This window comes from Fundulus heteroclitus, unplaced genomic scaffold, assembly GCF_011125445.2.
Source record: "Fundulus heteroclitus isolate FHET01 unplaced genomic scaffold, MU-UCD_Fhet_4.1 scaffold_147, whole genome shotgun sequence".
In the NCBI taxonomy this organism is placed as follows: Eukaryota; Metazoa; Chordata; class Actinopteri; order Cyprinodontiformes; family Fundulidae; genus Fundulus; species Fundulus heteroclitus.
Window position 1 is genome coordinate 66266 of NW_023396559.1, and position 16554 is coordinate 82819.

Sequence of the window (16554 nt, forward strand, 5' to 3'; positions counted from 1 at the left end):
TCTTGCAACCACTTTTGAGCATTTTTCTTATGGATAAACTTTACATATACAAGTGCACTCTCGTATACACCTACAGGGGCTTAGATTCAGGTGCTTACAGACTAACTTTTATACAGAAAACCCCTATTATTAGCTTAGCTGTCACTTTATACATCTCATATTCGTCATGGTACAGCATTGGCCTGCCTGTCTCCCTGTGAGATTTCCAGCCACCCTGCTTCTGCTCCACAGCAATCAACCTCACCTGACAGGCTCCAATTAAGTCAGAACTCGCTCCACCTGCTCACTCCTCTACAAAAGCCCTCCTCAGCCTCCTCTTCCCGATGGATTGTCTTCACCCAAACCTCATCCAGCCTTGTGTTTCTCCTCTCTCAGCCTGACAGAGATCTTCCCACGTCTGTCTGTAGGGATGGGAATCGAAAACCGGTTCCTGTTCAGAACCAGTTCTGTGTGTTCCGATTCCATGGCACCGTTTGGCAGCTCGCTTAACGATTCCAGGCAGCACCAGAGCCGGGCAGCATGACTTATGTCACGTTTTTTACGCAAGTTACACACACAGCATTCAGTAAGCAAGTACGACGTGACCAGGCGTAAGTCTAGAAAAGCAAAACAAAAAAAATGGTGCCCCATCAGGTAAAGCGATCGAAAGTCCGGTCAACAAGGAAAAATCAGTGGATCATTAGCTATACCTAAAACTAATACGTTGGTGGTGATTTAATGAATTTAGCGTTAATCAATAAGAAAATAAAAGCATAAATTGTCATCTCGATCACTGTGTAAGGGGGCGGCCATTATTGGCCGACTTCACATTCTGTGATGTAATGTCGCGGTAAGGCACTGTGCTCTACAAAAACAATTATTTTGGATTTCCAGAGGACTTCACCATTGAAATTCACAACAGCTATTGTTGAAGCAACAATGCCCACGTGCATGGCAGTTGGATGTTCCAATACATCGGGTAAAGGTGAAAAAAACAGTTTTTTCACCTTTCCGCTTCATGATCCACCACGGGCTCTTTTGTTGGATAGCCAACTTGCCATTGAACTTCAGGCCAGAGAGAAAAAATGTCGTCTGTAGCCAACATTTCGAAGAAGAATGTCTTCAAGATGACATGAGAGCGAGACATTTCGGTAGATTTTTCTTTTTTTATAATGTAACATTTGTGTACCGACCAGAGCGGCGGAGGGATACGACACACTTTGAAAGCATGCTCACTGTTGCGAAGCCCACTTATTTTATGCAACTTTGGCCTTATTTTTTCTAAAGTCGCTTGTAAATTTCATGAGTTGCGGGTTGCAGTTTTTTGGGCTTGTTTCTGAAAGTGAAGTTGATTGTTTTGGCTCTAAACTAAGTGACGCTGAAATATCCCTCCGCCTCATAACGCACTGCAGCTCATCCTGACAGGAGCAGAGAGTAAACTCAGACGGAGCCGCTCTGCCTGTCAGAGATCTTCCCACGTATGTCAGTCTGAACTCCTCGCATCTGCTAGTCAGTGCTCTCATGCCTACCCTGGATGCTCCTGGGCTGTCAGCGTCTCCCTGGATTCACAGCACAGCACCAGCAGTCCTCCAGCTCTCTCTCTCTCTCTCTCTCTCTCTCTCTCTCTACCTGAAATACTTTATTTGATAGTTTTGCTTTTCTTTTTGTATTTCCCTTTGCAGATGTAGAAGCAGACTCCGAAGATATTATCTTGTTCTCTCCGTTTCCACTCCTCTGTTTGTTTTACCTTTTCTCCCTTTTAGTATTTCGTCTCATCTTTGTCTCTTAATTTTTCTCTTGTACCTTTCCGTTTTTGTGTCCATTGAACAAGACATAATCCTAGAATAAAATCTAGTAAAGCTTTATGCATATATAAATAAAGCAGAGCACTATTGTGAAAGCAATACTGCTCCCCTTGTGAAAGTAAAATCTGTTGGGCTCTCTTTGGCTTTAAGACAGCATGAGAATTGGATGGAAACACTGTCAGTGACAGTTTAGGATGTCCTACTACTAAAACCTACTTTATCCTGCCCATGCTAGAAAGATAAATAAAAAAATTAGATGAATTTACTTGTTGCTGTGTTCCGCTGACTGGGAAAGGTTTCTGAGATCGGAGTTTAGAAATTTTACAGCAAAATGTTAATTCAGTCCAGGAAGCAAAAATGATTAAAACTGCAGTTAGTCGACTGGAACTTGCCAGCATGTTTCTCAAAGCCAAGAATGTGCTCTTAGAAAGCAATTCACTGGGACATTATGGGGAGAAGGAGCATTCCTGTAGGTTCTGTGTATTCCTTTTACACTTAGGCTGCTGGATGACATCAAGATTAATTTCTCTTACTCTTCTGGGTTCTCCCACTATTCCAGAATATCGCATTATTTGTTGTTATTTAAACTTTTATCTTTATTTTTTCTCAGTTTTTTCTCTTCATAGCAGGTATTTGGTCAGTGTATCTTTTGGTCATTTGATTTTAGTTTTAGAAACGGGGATTAAAAGACAAATAGTTATTTGATTTTTGTTTTAAAATACAAAAATTTAAATGAAAATACAAAGTGCTTCTCTTTTTCAGAGTCAAAACGGGATGAGCAAAATTTGAAAAATTATTTGAGCTACGTTTTCCATTTCGAATAACAAAAAAATGCCCATTTTGGGACTAAATGTGGGCATCTACGTGACAAAAATGGCACATTTGATAGAGTGGCGGTGTTGCTTTAGCCAAGAAAAAAAAATTAGAAACTTATTCAGTTGTGATTTTAGAATTTATGATTTGGAAAAAACAAGCCAGTCATCCATAGACATCTCAGCACAGTTATCACAAGTATGTGTGGTAGGCTAGCAAGTGGATGTTACACAAGAAACATGCAAAGAAAATGGGTTAGGTTTGATGGAACTCCCTGAAGCTTTGGAGTTTGGAACAGATCATTGAAATGAGTTTTATGTGTTGCTCATCATGCAGGAGCTGCTGTGATCTCACCACAAAATTCAGGAGCAAAGGCCTTATTCACAGACTTTATTAGTTTTATTAAGGGCTGTCAATCGATTAAAAAAAATTATCTAATTAATTACATACTCTGTAATTAATTAATCTAAATTAGTCGCATATAATTTTTGCTGTGAAAGTATTTTAAATATTTAAATTCAAATGATTCAATGAATAATCAGCATTAGATACATTAAAGTTCAAAAACTCTTATTCGCATTTCATGCCTTCAGACGTTTTAACATGTGTCGTTGTGAACTATACCGCGGTGAAGTTGGTTTGACATTGGACATTCAAGCTCCGCGGAGTCAGCGGAACTCTCTTGGCAAACAAAAATCAAATCAGATTTGTTGACGGTCCCACCGCGTATGGGAGAAGGGAGCAGCCGAGAGACGCTGGCCGAAATCGGAGTCCATCAACCGTGAGCTAGATTCCGCTGACTCCGAGGAGCTTGAATGTCCAATGTCAAACCAACCTCAACGCGGTCTGCACTAGGCCTATAGGCGACACTACAGCCACTAACTACGCACCTAGAAGGCATTTTATTGTGGACTTTTCTCTCTAGGAATTTTTTTTAAAAGCTACTTTTTTGCTCAAAGTAGACGTGGATCAGCAGATTTGGTGTGTGAAAGAAGATACTGGAAAACATCCATATAGCCATATTTAGCCGTACCGGTTGTACAATGTAAACAATGTGTGTTTCTATGCAAGTTCGCTTCGCGCATTCCCGGTGTTCTTGAACTGATGTCACACGTCGGAAATGGCTGATCGTAAACGGAGGCAGCACTCAAACGCGGAATACCATAATCGGTGTAAAAAATTTGCAATATTTCATATTTAAACTTAATATGAACACTTTTGATATGTGAATATTCAAAGTTTACCTTGTTCTGGAAGTTATTCAACGGTTTTCAGGATTTTTTTTTTCAGTCCAATAGTTAGACTTTAAATTGTTTGTGGACATTTACAAAGTAATGACCTACTTGAGGAGTTTCAGTCAGGCTTCAGAGCTTATCATAGCACTGAAACAGCTCTGGTGAAGGTCACCAATGATATTCTCATGGCCTCAGATAATGGACTCGTGTCTATACTTGTCCTGCTAGATCTCAGTGCTGCATTTGACACAGTTGATCATAATATTCCCCTACAAAGACTTGAGCATACTGTAGGGATTAAGGGAAAAGCATTAGGCTGGTTTAAATTTTATCTGTCAGACAGATTCCAGTTTGTTCATGTTAAAAATAAATCTTCTTCAAACTCTAGGGTCACTTGTGGCGCACCACAGGGTTCAGTCCTTGGACCAATTCTCTTTACTATATACAGGGGTTGGACAATGAAACTGAAACACCTTTCATTTTAGTGTGGGAGGTTTCATGGCTAAATTGGACCAGCCTGGTGGCCAATCATCATTAATTGCACATTGAACCAATAAGAGCAGAGTGTGAAGGTCCAATTGGCAGGGTAAGAGCACAGTTTTGCTCAAAATATTGTAATGCACACAACATTATGGGTGACATACCAGAGTTCAAAAGACGACAAATTGTTGGTGCACGTTTTGCTGGCGCATCTGTGAACAAGACAGTAAGTCTTTGTGATGTATCAAGAACCACGGTATCCAGGGTAATGTCAGCATACCACCAAGAAGGACGAACCACATCCAACAGGATTAACTGTGGACGCAAGAGGAAGCTGTCTGAAAGGGATGTTCGGGTGCTAACCCGAATTGTATCCAAAAAACATAAAACCACAGCTCCCCAAATGACGGCAGAATTAAATGTGCACCTCAACTCTCCTGTTTCCACCAAAACTGTCCGTTGGGAGCTCCACAGGGTAAATATCCACGGCCGGGCTGCTATAGCCAAACCTTTGGTCACTCGTGCCAATGCCAAACGTCGGTTTCAATGGTGCAAGGAGCGCAAATCTTGGGCTGTGGACAATTTGAAACATGTATTGGTCTCTGATGAGTCCACCTTTACTGTTTTCCCCACATCCGGGAGAGTTACAGTGTGGAGAAGCCCCAAAGAAGCGTACCACCCAGACTGTTGCTTGCCCAGAGTGAAGCATGGGGGTGGATCAGTGATGGTTTAGGCTGCCATATCATGGCTTTCCCTTGGCCCCATACTTGTGCTAGATGGGCGCGTCACTGCCAAGGACTACCGAACCATTCTGGAGGACCATGTGCATCCAATGGTTCAAACATTGTATCCTGAAGGAGGTGCCGTGTATCAGGATGACAATGCACCAATACACACAGCAAGACCGGTGAAAGATTGGTTTGATGAACATGAAAGTGAAGTTGAACATCTCCCATGGCCTGCACAGTCACCAGATCTAAATATTATTGCGAATTGACGCTGTATTGGCCACAAAAGGAGGCCCTACACAATACTATAAATTATTGTGGTCTAAAACCAGGTGTTTCAGTTTCATTGTCCGATTGGCAAAATTATCAGACAGCATGGGATTAATTTGCACTGTTATGCTGATGACACTCAGCTATATTTATCCATAAATCCTGATGAATCTAATCAATTACTTCGACTGCAGTCATGTCTTGATGACATCAAAAGCTGGATGACTTTAAATTTCCTGCACTTAAATTCTGACAAGACAGAAGTTATAATCTTTGGACCAGTCCTCAAAAAATAAACTCTTTAATCAATCACTTAATCTGGATGGCATTAACTTGGCCTCTGGTAATAAAGTAAAAAAATCTTGGTGTTATTTTCGACCAAGACATGTCATTTAAATCCCATATTAAACAGGTTTCCAGAGTTTCCATTTTTCACCTTCGGAATATCGCCAAAATTAGAAACATTCTGTCCAGGAGTGATGCTGAAAAACTAGTTCATGCATTTGTTACTTCAAGGCTGGACTATTGTAATTATTTACTATCAGGAAGTCCACAAAATGCAGTTCAAAGCCTTCAGCTGATCCAAAATGCTGCAGCAAGAGTTCTGATGAAAATCAACAAGAGGGATCATATTTCTCCTGTTTAAGCTTCCCTTCACTGGCTTCCTGATAGATCAAGAATAGAATTTAAAATTCTTCTTCTAACGTATAAAGCCCTTAATAATCAAGCTCCATCATATATCAGAGCTCTGATTACCCCGTATGTTCCTAACAGAGCACTTCGCTCTCAGACTGAAGGTCTGCTGGTGGTTCCTAGAGTCTCTAAAAGTAGAATGGGAGGCAGATCCTTTAGCTATCAGGCTCCTCTCCTGTGGAACCAACTCCCAGTTTTGGTCCGTGAGGCAGACACCGTGTCTACTTTTAAGACTAATCTTAAAACTTTCCTTTTTGACAAAGCTTATAGTTAGAGTGGCTCATGTTACCCTGAGCTACCTCTATAGTTATGCTGCTATAGGCTTAGGCTACTGGAGGACATCAGGGCCTATTTTTCTCACTTTACTGATTTCTACTGTTCTCCAGTCTACTGTTCTTCAGATTTGAATTGCATTACATTGAAATGACTGTTGTCATTTCAGCTTTTAACTTTTTGCGCTCTCTCTTTTTTCTTCAAAGTAGGTACACCTGGTCTGACGTTCTGTTAACTGTGACATCATCCAGAGAAGACCGATCCCTACTATTACCATCTAATGTAGAACAGATTACTGGATCAATTTGTGCTTCTGTGCTTTTTGGTCTGTCTTGTTGTGTCTCTGCTCTGTCTTCTGTAACCCCCAGTCGGTCGAGGCAGATGACCGCTCATACTGAGCCCGGTTCTGGTTCTGCTGGAGGTTTTTCCTTCCCGCTAGGGCTGAACGATTTTGGAAAATAATCTAATTGCAATTTGTTTTCTTAATATTGCGATTTAATGTGATTTTTTTCCCAGTTTCATTTATCATGTCTTTTTGAACATATACAAACAACAAATCATTTTGTGTTCTTGCTGTGCAGATTAGTTGCTAAAAGACCCACAGCATCTAAACTTAGAGCAGAAATGATTGCGTTCTGCCTACAATATATTTCAACCAAAATTGCAATTTTGACTTTTCTCTGCGTTAACCACAAGCAACAAAAATGGCATCTAAAAAAAGACGTTTGTAAACAAGGACTATTTAAAACAAGAACTTTTAATGTTTCTATTAATCAGAATATTATTCAAGAGAACAGCTTTTAGTTGATTTGGACATCAATACTTGTTGAACATAAAGTGCCACCAACAAACAAGTCTATGTATTAAACTGATTGACCTGTACTTAATGCTATGTATGATTATATAAACTCTAAAACAAGTAATAAAATTAGATTATCTCACTGCTGCAACTGTCTTCTCTTCCATGTGGAGGCAAACCCACTTTAAACATTTTACCAACACCTAATGGACGTGTCTAATTCCCTAATTAATACATAGCCAAAAATTGCAGACTCTGCGATTTGAAAATTGCATTTTTTTAAATCGCGATTATATTGAAAATGCGATTAATTGTTCAGCCCTACTTCCCGCTAATGGGTGGTTTTTCTTTCCACTGTCGCTTCATGCTTGCTCAGTATGAGGGATTGCTGCAAAGCCATAGACAATGCAGACGACTCTCCCTGTAGCTCTACGCTTCTCCGGGAGTGAATGCTGCTTGTCGGGACTTTGAAGCAATCAACTGGTTCCTTTATATAGGAAATTTTTGACCAATCTGTATAATATGATTGATTTGACTTTGTAAAGTGCCTCGAGATGACATGTTTCATGAATTGGCGCTATATAAATAAAATTGAATTTACTAGCTAGCAGGGGTTTTTCTGAACATCTTCAACCTCTCCCTGTTGCTCTCCGTGGCTGCTGCCTGTCTGAAATCATCTGTTATCATGCCTGTCCCCACGAAACCTATCATCATCTGCCTCATTGATCATCATCCCATCGCTCTGACCCCCATCATCATGAAGTGCTTCAAGAAGATCCTCCTAAAGTCAAGGACACCATCCCTGCTGGCCTGGACAGCCTGCTGTTTGCCTACAGGGAGAATCGCTCCAGAGAGGGCACCGTCTCATTAGCACTTAACTAAGCTCTGACTCATCTGCATCAACCCAACACCTATGTTAGGATGCTGTTCGTGGACTTCAGCTCAGCATTCAACACGACATTCTAAGACATGCTGGCTCTGAAGCTCCACAACATGGGATTATCCACACCTCTCTGCTCCTGTCCTGGATCAGTGACTTCCTCACCAACAGACCGAGGATAGGGAAATGCACATCTGCTCCACTGATCCTCAATACAGGAACGCTGCAGGGCTGTGTCCTTAGCCCAGCCCCCTTCACTCTTTTCAACTCTTCTGCTGTCGACCCCACAAACACAGTGGTGAAGTTTGCGGATGACACCACTGTAGTGGGTCTTATCTCCAAAAATGACGACTCATCATTGTTGGAGATTAGTCCCATTGCAGGCATGAGGTCAGCAATCTCACACAGCAGTGCTCCAGGAACAACCTGTAACTGAACACCAGTGAGACAAAGGAGGTAATAATAGACTACAGGAGGTCCAGGAGGACTGAACACGCTCCTCTCTACATACAGGGGGAGGGAGTGGAGCACGTGGACAGCATTAGGTTCCTGGGCATTCCCATCTCGTCCGACCTCTCTTAGACTTAGTCTGGACTTCCCACTAAACTGCTAAAGAACTTCTACAGAGCTACCATAGAGTTTATGTATCAGCATAACTGTATGGTTTGGGAGCTGCACAGTATAGGAGAGGAAGGAGCTAGCACGGGTGGTGAGAACAGCGCAAGGGAAATGTGGGATGCTGTCTGCAGGATCTAGATTCAATTTACGCATCTCCACTGACCCCACTCATGAAGGCAATGCGCTGTTTGCCCCTCTCCCATTAGGTAAACGCTTCAGAAGCCTCAAAGCCAAAACAAATAAACTTAGAAACAGCTTCTTCCCAAGAGCTGTGAGAGCAATCACCCCCTGATAGGAGACTGCAGTCCAATGCTTTTAAATCAACCTACTGTTACTAGTCCCCATATGTTACAAACACCTTAATGTTACTACCTACTGCACACTATTATCTCTGAATATCTAAATGGACATTTCTGTAAACGAAGCCTCAATCATCATTGTTCAATAAGCACCATACTACCTCATCATCTTAATGTGTCTTTCCTGAACGCTAAAAAAAGTAACCCTTGCTCATTGCACGTTTGCTTGTCAGGGTTTTTATGCCTTCATTATGTGTAATGTAAACTGTAATGTGAACCGGAGTAGCCAAAGTGAAATTTCGCTGTAGTGACAAATAAAATATTCTGATTGTGATTCTGAAAACAAAATGTAAGTGAAAACTAAAGATAATAATATCTTCTGAAGTGAATCCTCAGAACACCAGCAGTAGCTTAAACTGAAGAAGAAAAAAAACGTCCAACTGCTTTACGGTGACTGCAATAACCCTTTTGTGTCTGTCACAAACACATAGAACTACTTCTGGGTCACTTCATAGCCCGAAACAAAATTACAAAAAAAATATTTATATGCTTGTTATCCATTTGCTCCATGTTTAATGTTAATGTTAGCAGGGAAATTAAAAAAATAACCGTTTTCTGGTATTCCATGTTATTTTTTTTTTTTTAAAGAACAAATATTACATTGATTATGTGGCCACTATATCAACTTCAAGATGATATTAAAATGACGCCTTGTTATTGATAGAAACCAGTTGCTAATTTAAATTAGCCTATAGAAAGTGTGGTAATTGTTTTAGGTATCACTCACTATATTTTATTTTTGTGTTAATTCTACAATCTTATCTCAATGCTGAAGAATAACTTACATTTATTTTTCAACTTTTAATCAATTACTGCCAAAGTGGTTATTAATTTAACCCAAGTAAATTAGAAAAAAAAATGAACTTGACAAAGTATTTTTATGCTTACCTGCTGTTCATGTGGTACTGACTGGAAGGTGCAGTGTAGTGCAGGTTTCTCAGTATAATCAACACCGTCTCAAGGGTAACTCGCTGAATATCACTCTGAGTTGATGTTAGGTCCACCTGAAGAACATAGGACAATACTACATTACAACCTACTAAGTATCTATCTGTCAACATCATCTTCTCATACCTGGTGTCATTGTGAGTGAGCCTGCTAATTCCCTTTTAAATAAAACCTGTGACAGATGCTCTAAGAAAAGCAAAATATAGTATAATCTAAAACTAACTTCCTCAGTCTGCAGAATATTGAAGTGCCCACCCATGTCTTACAGAAAAGAGATGGAAAGTATTTTTTTAACTTGAACATGTCTGACTGGAGAGGATATTGATATGTGTAAAAATTGTCAATGTGCAGGGATTGCAACAAGAAAGAGAGCATGTCCTAAGTCAATGTCAACTTTACTCATATAGTAATTTTTAACAAACAAGTTGCACCAAAGTGTGGCATAACAAGAACAATAAAATAATTGACAGTTGTTAAAAAATAGAACAAAAACATGAAAAAAAGTAAAATGAAATAAAAACCAATTAATTAGTTCTAAGTTAATAGCATGTCCAGAATTATAATTTAGTGTTTAGAAAAGTTCATTGTTCTATACTATTCGAAATAGCCTATGCAGTTCTAAAGCATCCCAGTAAGGTAATTCACAACAAAATGTGGCTTTGATTAAAAAATTCAGGAATTCTCACACAACCCAACAAACACCAGATCCATGTGGCAAAGTATCAAGACCATCACAAACCACAAGGCTGATCCTTTACCCTGTGAGGACAAAACAGACTTTCTCAGCGCGCTCAATAATTACTTCAGTCAGGTTGAAGCTCTCAACAACCCTCCAGTGGGAAAATCCATATCTCACCCAGATGAACAGGCACTGCGATTTGAGACAACTGATGTTCCGAGAACATGTGGTACACTCAAAGGATGGAAAGCAGCAGGTCCTGACAACATACTGGGACAGCCTTACCCTCATGGACATATTTAACACCGTGCTGGCCCATGCTGTCGTCCAATCCTATTTCAAGACTTCAAGACCCATCGCACTCACTCTGATCATGATCAGTTGTTTTGATGACGTCATCTCCTTCACACTGTAGCTGAGCCTGGAGCCTAGAGAAAAACAACATTCACGTGCATATTATGTTTCTGGGCTTCATCCCAGCACTTTGGTGAGCAAACAGGCTCCCCTTGGAATCAACACCATCCTGGCAGCTGGATTTCCTCACAGACAGATCCCTGTCTGTGCGGGTTGACAAAAACACCTCCAGCATAATTTCCGTCAGCATCAGTTCCCCCAAGGGCTGTGTACTGGTCCCACTGCTCTTCATCATAATGACCCAGGACAGTCGTGCAATGTTTGATACAAATCACATCATTAAGTATGCGGAAAACACAACAGTGTTGAGTCTCATCAGGAACAACAAGAACTGGCCTACCGGAAAGGAGTTGAAACACCTAGGGCCCGTTTCAAAAAGAATGGCTGATCTACTCTGAGTAGAAAGCGTCTACTCTGAGTAGTTCTACATTACGTTGTCATACTCTGCATTTTTGTTTTCAGAACAGGTGAAATAAATCAGGCGTGAGCAAGCGCATGATAGAAGCTCTCATCAATGGAATGCAGATAACACGATTCACTATGGCAACGGCAGTAAATAAGAAGCCTTGAAGTGCGCATTTCCTGTGAATGGAATTAGAAATCTTTAGTGAAGGCATACACAGGATATTTAACTACAGCCCCGAGGGGACAGGCCACGTTTTTCTGGTCGTGGCCCACAGACTGAGGCTAGAAGCAAGATAATCTTTCTTCTCTGAGATCATTAAGAAAAACATTAATAATGCTTGTGTCCTATTTGCCACAGTCGACAGGTTAACAAATCCTCCTGTGTCCGTGGCTTCCGAACTCCACTCCACCAGGGCCTGCAATGAATTTGCTAACTTCTTTACTGAGAAAATCCTGAAAATTAGAGGATCACTTTGTACTACCATATCAACACCAGAACCAATGCTGTATTCAGCTGGAACTATTTCTGACAAAATGTCCCAATTCAGCCAAATAACCACACAAAAGCCACAAAAGCTTAGAGCAGATCATTCAGCAGCTAAGTTCCTCCTCTTGCTGCCTTGATGTTCTACCCACAGTTTTCATTAAGAAAGTTTTGCCTGTCATAGCGTCTGATTTAACTCAGATAATAAACACGTCCCTTCTGTCAGGTGTTTTCCTCCAGTCCCTAAAAACAGCAATTATTAAACCACTGTTGAAAAAGAACAATTTAGACAAACTACTACTCCAGAACTACAGGCCCATCTCAAACCTCCCCATTATCAGTAAGATTATTGAAAAAGCTGTTTCAACAATTAAACACCTTCTTAACAATGACCTGCCGCTTTGATGTTTTCCAGTCTGGTTTCCGTGCTCACCACAGTACTGAGACCGCCCTTATCAAGGTGTTTAATGACATCCATATGAATACAGACTGTGGAAAAAACACTGTGCTGGTACTATTGGATCTCAGTGCAGCATTTGATACTGTCGATCACTCCATCCTGTTAGAACGCCTGGAGAACTGGGTCGGCCTCTCTGGTACAGCACTCAATTGGTTTAAATCCTAGTTAAAGGACAGGGACTTTTTTGTATCAGTAGGTAACTTTACGTCAGAGATGAGAAAAATCACATGTGGGTTTCTTAAGCTGTAAGCCATAATCAGCGATATTAAAACAATAAAAGGCTTGCAATATTTCAGTTGATTTGTAATGAATCCAGAATGTATGACATTTCATGTTTTTTAATTGCATTACAGAAAATAAAGAACTTTATCACAATATTCTAATTTTCTGAGACAGTCCTGTACATCACAGACTGGTTATCAGTGTATCAACCCTCCAGACCACTCAGGTCGTCTGGCTCCAGCCTACTCTGCATACCTAGAATCAGAACTAAACATGGAGAAGCAGCATTTAGTTCCTATGCCCCACTTATCTGGAACAAACTTCCAGAAAACTGTAAAAATGCTGAAAGCCTAAGTTTCTTTAAAACAAGACTAAAAACACATTTGACTGCACTAGTTAAATAGTCAAATGCATTTTATATATATATATTATATATATATATATATAAAATCAACTGCTTTTTCCTACTTGCTTTTTTTCTACTTCATTTCCTGTATTTTAATCATGTAAAATACTTTGCATTGTCTGTGTACTGAATTGTGCTATACAAATAAATTTGCCTTGCTTTGCCTAAACTATAACTAACAAAAAGAAGCAATGTTGTTGCTGCCTGAAAAGTGAGTTAGTGGCAGAGAATTGCTGACAAATTCAATGCATGAGTGATATGAGTGTTATTTGAAGGAAAACCATCACTGTGCGACTCCCCAGGCGCCGCACAGTGGCAGCCCACTGCTCCCCAAGGGGATGGGTTAAGATGCAGAAGTGAATTTCTCCATTGTGGGATCAATAAAGTTCAATTATATTATATTATCTTATATCTTATTTATTTGTTCATGCATTTGTTGCCTTTTTTACAATTACATGTTTACTTGCACTGATTTGTACCTGAACAAACAGGAGCAGAAAGAAGATATATCGTGTATCATCTACTCCAAGAAAAATAATAATAAATAAAACTAATAAAGATTATATGCAGAATAAAAAAACAAACCATTTAATTTCAACCCCCTCTCCATAACCATTCACCAAATGTCTTGTACATGTCTAGAATAGTAATACAGCTGTCCCATATTTAAAAAATTACCAAAATTGGCTTTATAATTGTGTGTATTCACTCAACATTTTGTACTTAAACCACTTGTTAAAATTTTAAACATTTGTACAGCACTTTTATAAATCATCCAAAGCATTCCACAGATTAACTTCATACGCTGATGGACACTTTAATTTCAATGTTGTTTGTGGAAACATAGTATTAAAATAATAATCAAGTGAGAATGCTATACAGCATTCTCACTTATTAAGTTCCTTCAGGTCTTGATTATTATTCCGTATGTTTTTCGGCATCTAACTACTCCTGCATACTTCAACCGATTTAAACAATTTTCGTATCAAAAACTGTTTCGTTCACGACATTACTGCTATGTCTTTTGGTAATTATAACTTTTACAATATTTAAAATATTTACATTTTTGTGAGTTTTTTGCTCTCGTTGAAATTAAATGGAGAATCCTTCAAATTCTTAAAATTTTTCAGCTTTTTGACAGCTTACTGCTTCAGCCTACTTTCCGCTAGAAATGCCATTCAACTTCTAAAATGTTCAAATAACCTTTAGCTATCTTCAGCTACTTCAGCTTTTTCATATCTTTCACCATTTTCATATAGTACCTCCTTAAAATAATTTAGCATTTTCATAAAATTCAGAAAAATGAATGCGTTGCTATGGTTGCTAGGGAGTTCATTTACAACTTCTTCTCACTCGCTCAATTTTCACTATATTCACATAAATTATACATCAAAACGTAGGAATTTTTGTATAGATTCTGGAAATGTAACCTTCATTGGTGTGGGATTTATAGATTTTTCGCAAATCACCCCAGAGCACCACGAAGCCAAATAGCTCTCCATTGATTTTCTATGGAGGTGTGGTGAAAAATCACACCTGACATGTTTTCACATCGTCGCTACTCCTAAACCGTTTGATGTACAGGCATGAGACTGTCACACATTCATGTCCCGACCCTTCTGGCGATCACAAAAAAGGAATTTTGTTGATAAATGTTACGGTTTTGCCGCGGGAACAATTTGTTCGGGAGTAGCGAATGTGCAAAATCCTGACAACGCTTTGGACCTGCATCCTTCTAAATGATGCACTTTTTTACACCATCACCATGCCTACACCAATTTTTGTACAAACATAAAAATGAGCAACACAGTTCTCAAAAGCCTGCTGATACCCACACTGAAAGAATTATTTTGATATCTCATACTTTTTCAGCTAGAACGATTTGTTCAGGAACCTTTTTAGAGGAATTTTGAATTTTATTCAATACTCCCCTTTATTTCATGATTTTCTGCGCCTACATTAAAATATTTCAAGCAAAAACCGATAGTTTGTCTTGTTCCCCTATCCGTTCCGAAATAAACGCAGAAAAAATTACGTCTCTAGCCCCTACGTTTGCCGAAAAATCCAGAGTTGTTCGAGGCAAAGTGATGCCATTTTATTCCAATGAGAGCTCTTCTGAGCCAAAGTCTGTGCCTGCAGTAGACGGACATCAGCAGCTGTGAGTGAGTTTTCATGACAACAGAACCCTACTGGCCAGAGGTTACTGCAGGTCAGGGAGAGGCTCTCTTTGCTTAGAATGGCACCTTTTGACGCCCACTGCAGGGGCTGTGATGAACGTAGGAATCTGAAATTCGCACAGTCACTTCCTCTAAATAATTTAAAATTTTCCAGTGATTATCAGGTATATGTCAATTTTCTGTCACATTTTGGATTTCACATAGTTACTACTACTATTACTACTGATACAACTACTGATACTACTATTACTACTGATACTACTGATACTGCTACTACTGATACTGCTACTACTACTACTACTGATACTACTAATACTACTACTACTGATACTACTACTACTACTACTACTACTACTGATACTACTACTACTACTACTACTACTACTACTACTACTACTACTACTACTACTACTACTACTACTACTACTACTACTGCTGCTGCTGCTACTACTACTACTACAACTGATGCTATTGCTACTACTACTACTGCTGTTGCTACTACTACCACTACTACTACTGCTACTACTACTACTACCACTACTACTACTACTACTGCTGTTGCTACTACTACCACTACTCCTACTACTACTACCACTGATACTACTACTGATACTACTACTGATACTACTACTACTGATACTACTACTGATACAACTACTACTACTGACACTACTACTATTACTACTACTGATACTACTACTATTACTACTGATACTACTACTATTACTACTGATACAACTACTACTATTACTACTACTGATACTACTACTTCTACTGATACTACTACTACTACTACTGATACTACTGCTACTACTACTAATATTACTACTAGTAGTAGTACTACTACAACAGATTCCTTCAAATTCTTCAAATTTTTGACATTCTTCAAATTCCTTCAATTTCTTTAAAACTGATACTACTACTACTACTACTGATACTACTAGTACTATTACTACAGATTCCTTCAAATTTTTCAAATATTTCAAATTCCTTCAAATTCTGTAAAAACTGATACTACTACTACTACTACTGATACTAATACTACTACCACTACTGCTACTACTTCTACTACTGCTACTACTACTGCTACTGATAAAACTACTACTTCTTCTGCTACTACTACTACTACTACTACTACTACTACTACTACTACTACTACTGTTTGACAGGTTTAGATGTTTCAAAACATTCATCTCTTCCTCCAGCTTTTGTCCTTTCATGTTCAAATTGTTTTTTCTTGGATCTCAATACTTTTCAGCTAGTTTTTCACTTCTGCGGGGATCTTCTGCATCTTATGCTCAAAAGATCTTCTGCCTCTTTTCCTTAATCATTCTGCAGGAAAGCATTCTCACTGGTGTTTCGCAGGAACAGCTTTTTCTAGTTTGTTCTGTGATCAGATCTCCATAATATTCCATAATACTCCATAA

General features: G+C 39.2%; 1 protein-coding gene across 1 annotated transcript in view; it reads right to left on the reverse strand.

Annotated features, from left to right (window-relative positions):
• The window catches only part of LOC105916552 (A-kinase anchor protein 6), a 421177-nt gene that overhangs the window by 19560 nt on the left and 385063 nt on the right, over positions 1–16554 (reverse strand). The window contains exon 12 of the mRNA XM_036129221.1: positions 9821–9936. Coding sequence (XP_035985114.1) covers positions 9821–9936 — 116 coding nt within the window. The remainder of the gene's footprint in view (positions 1–9820; positions 9937–16554) is intronic.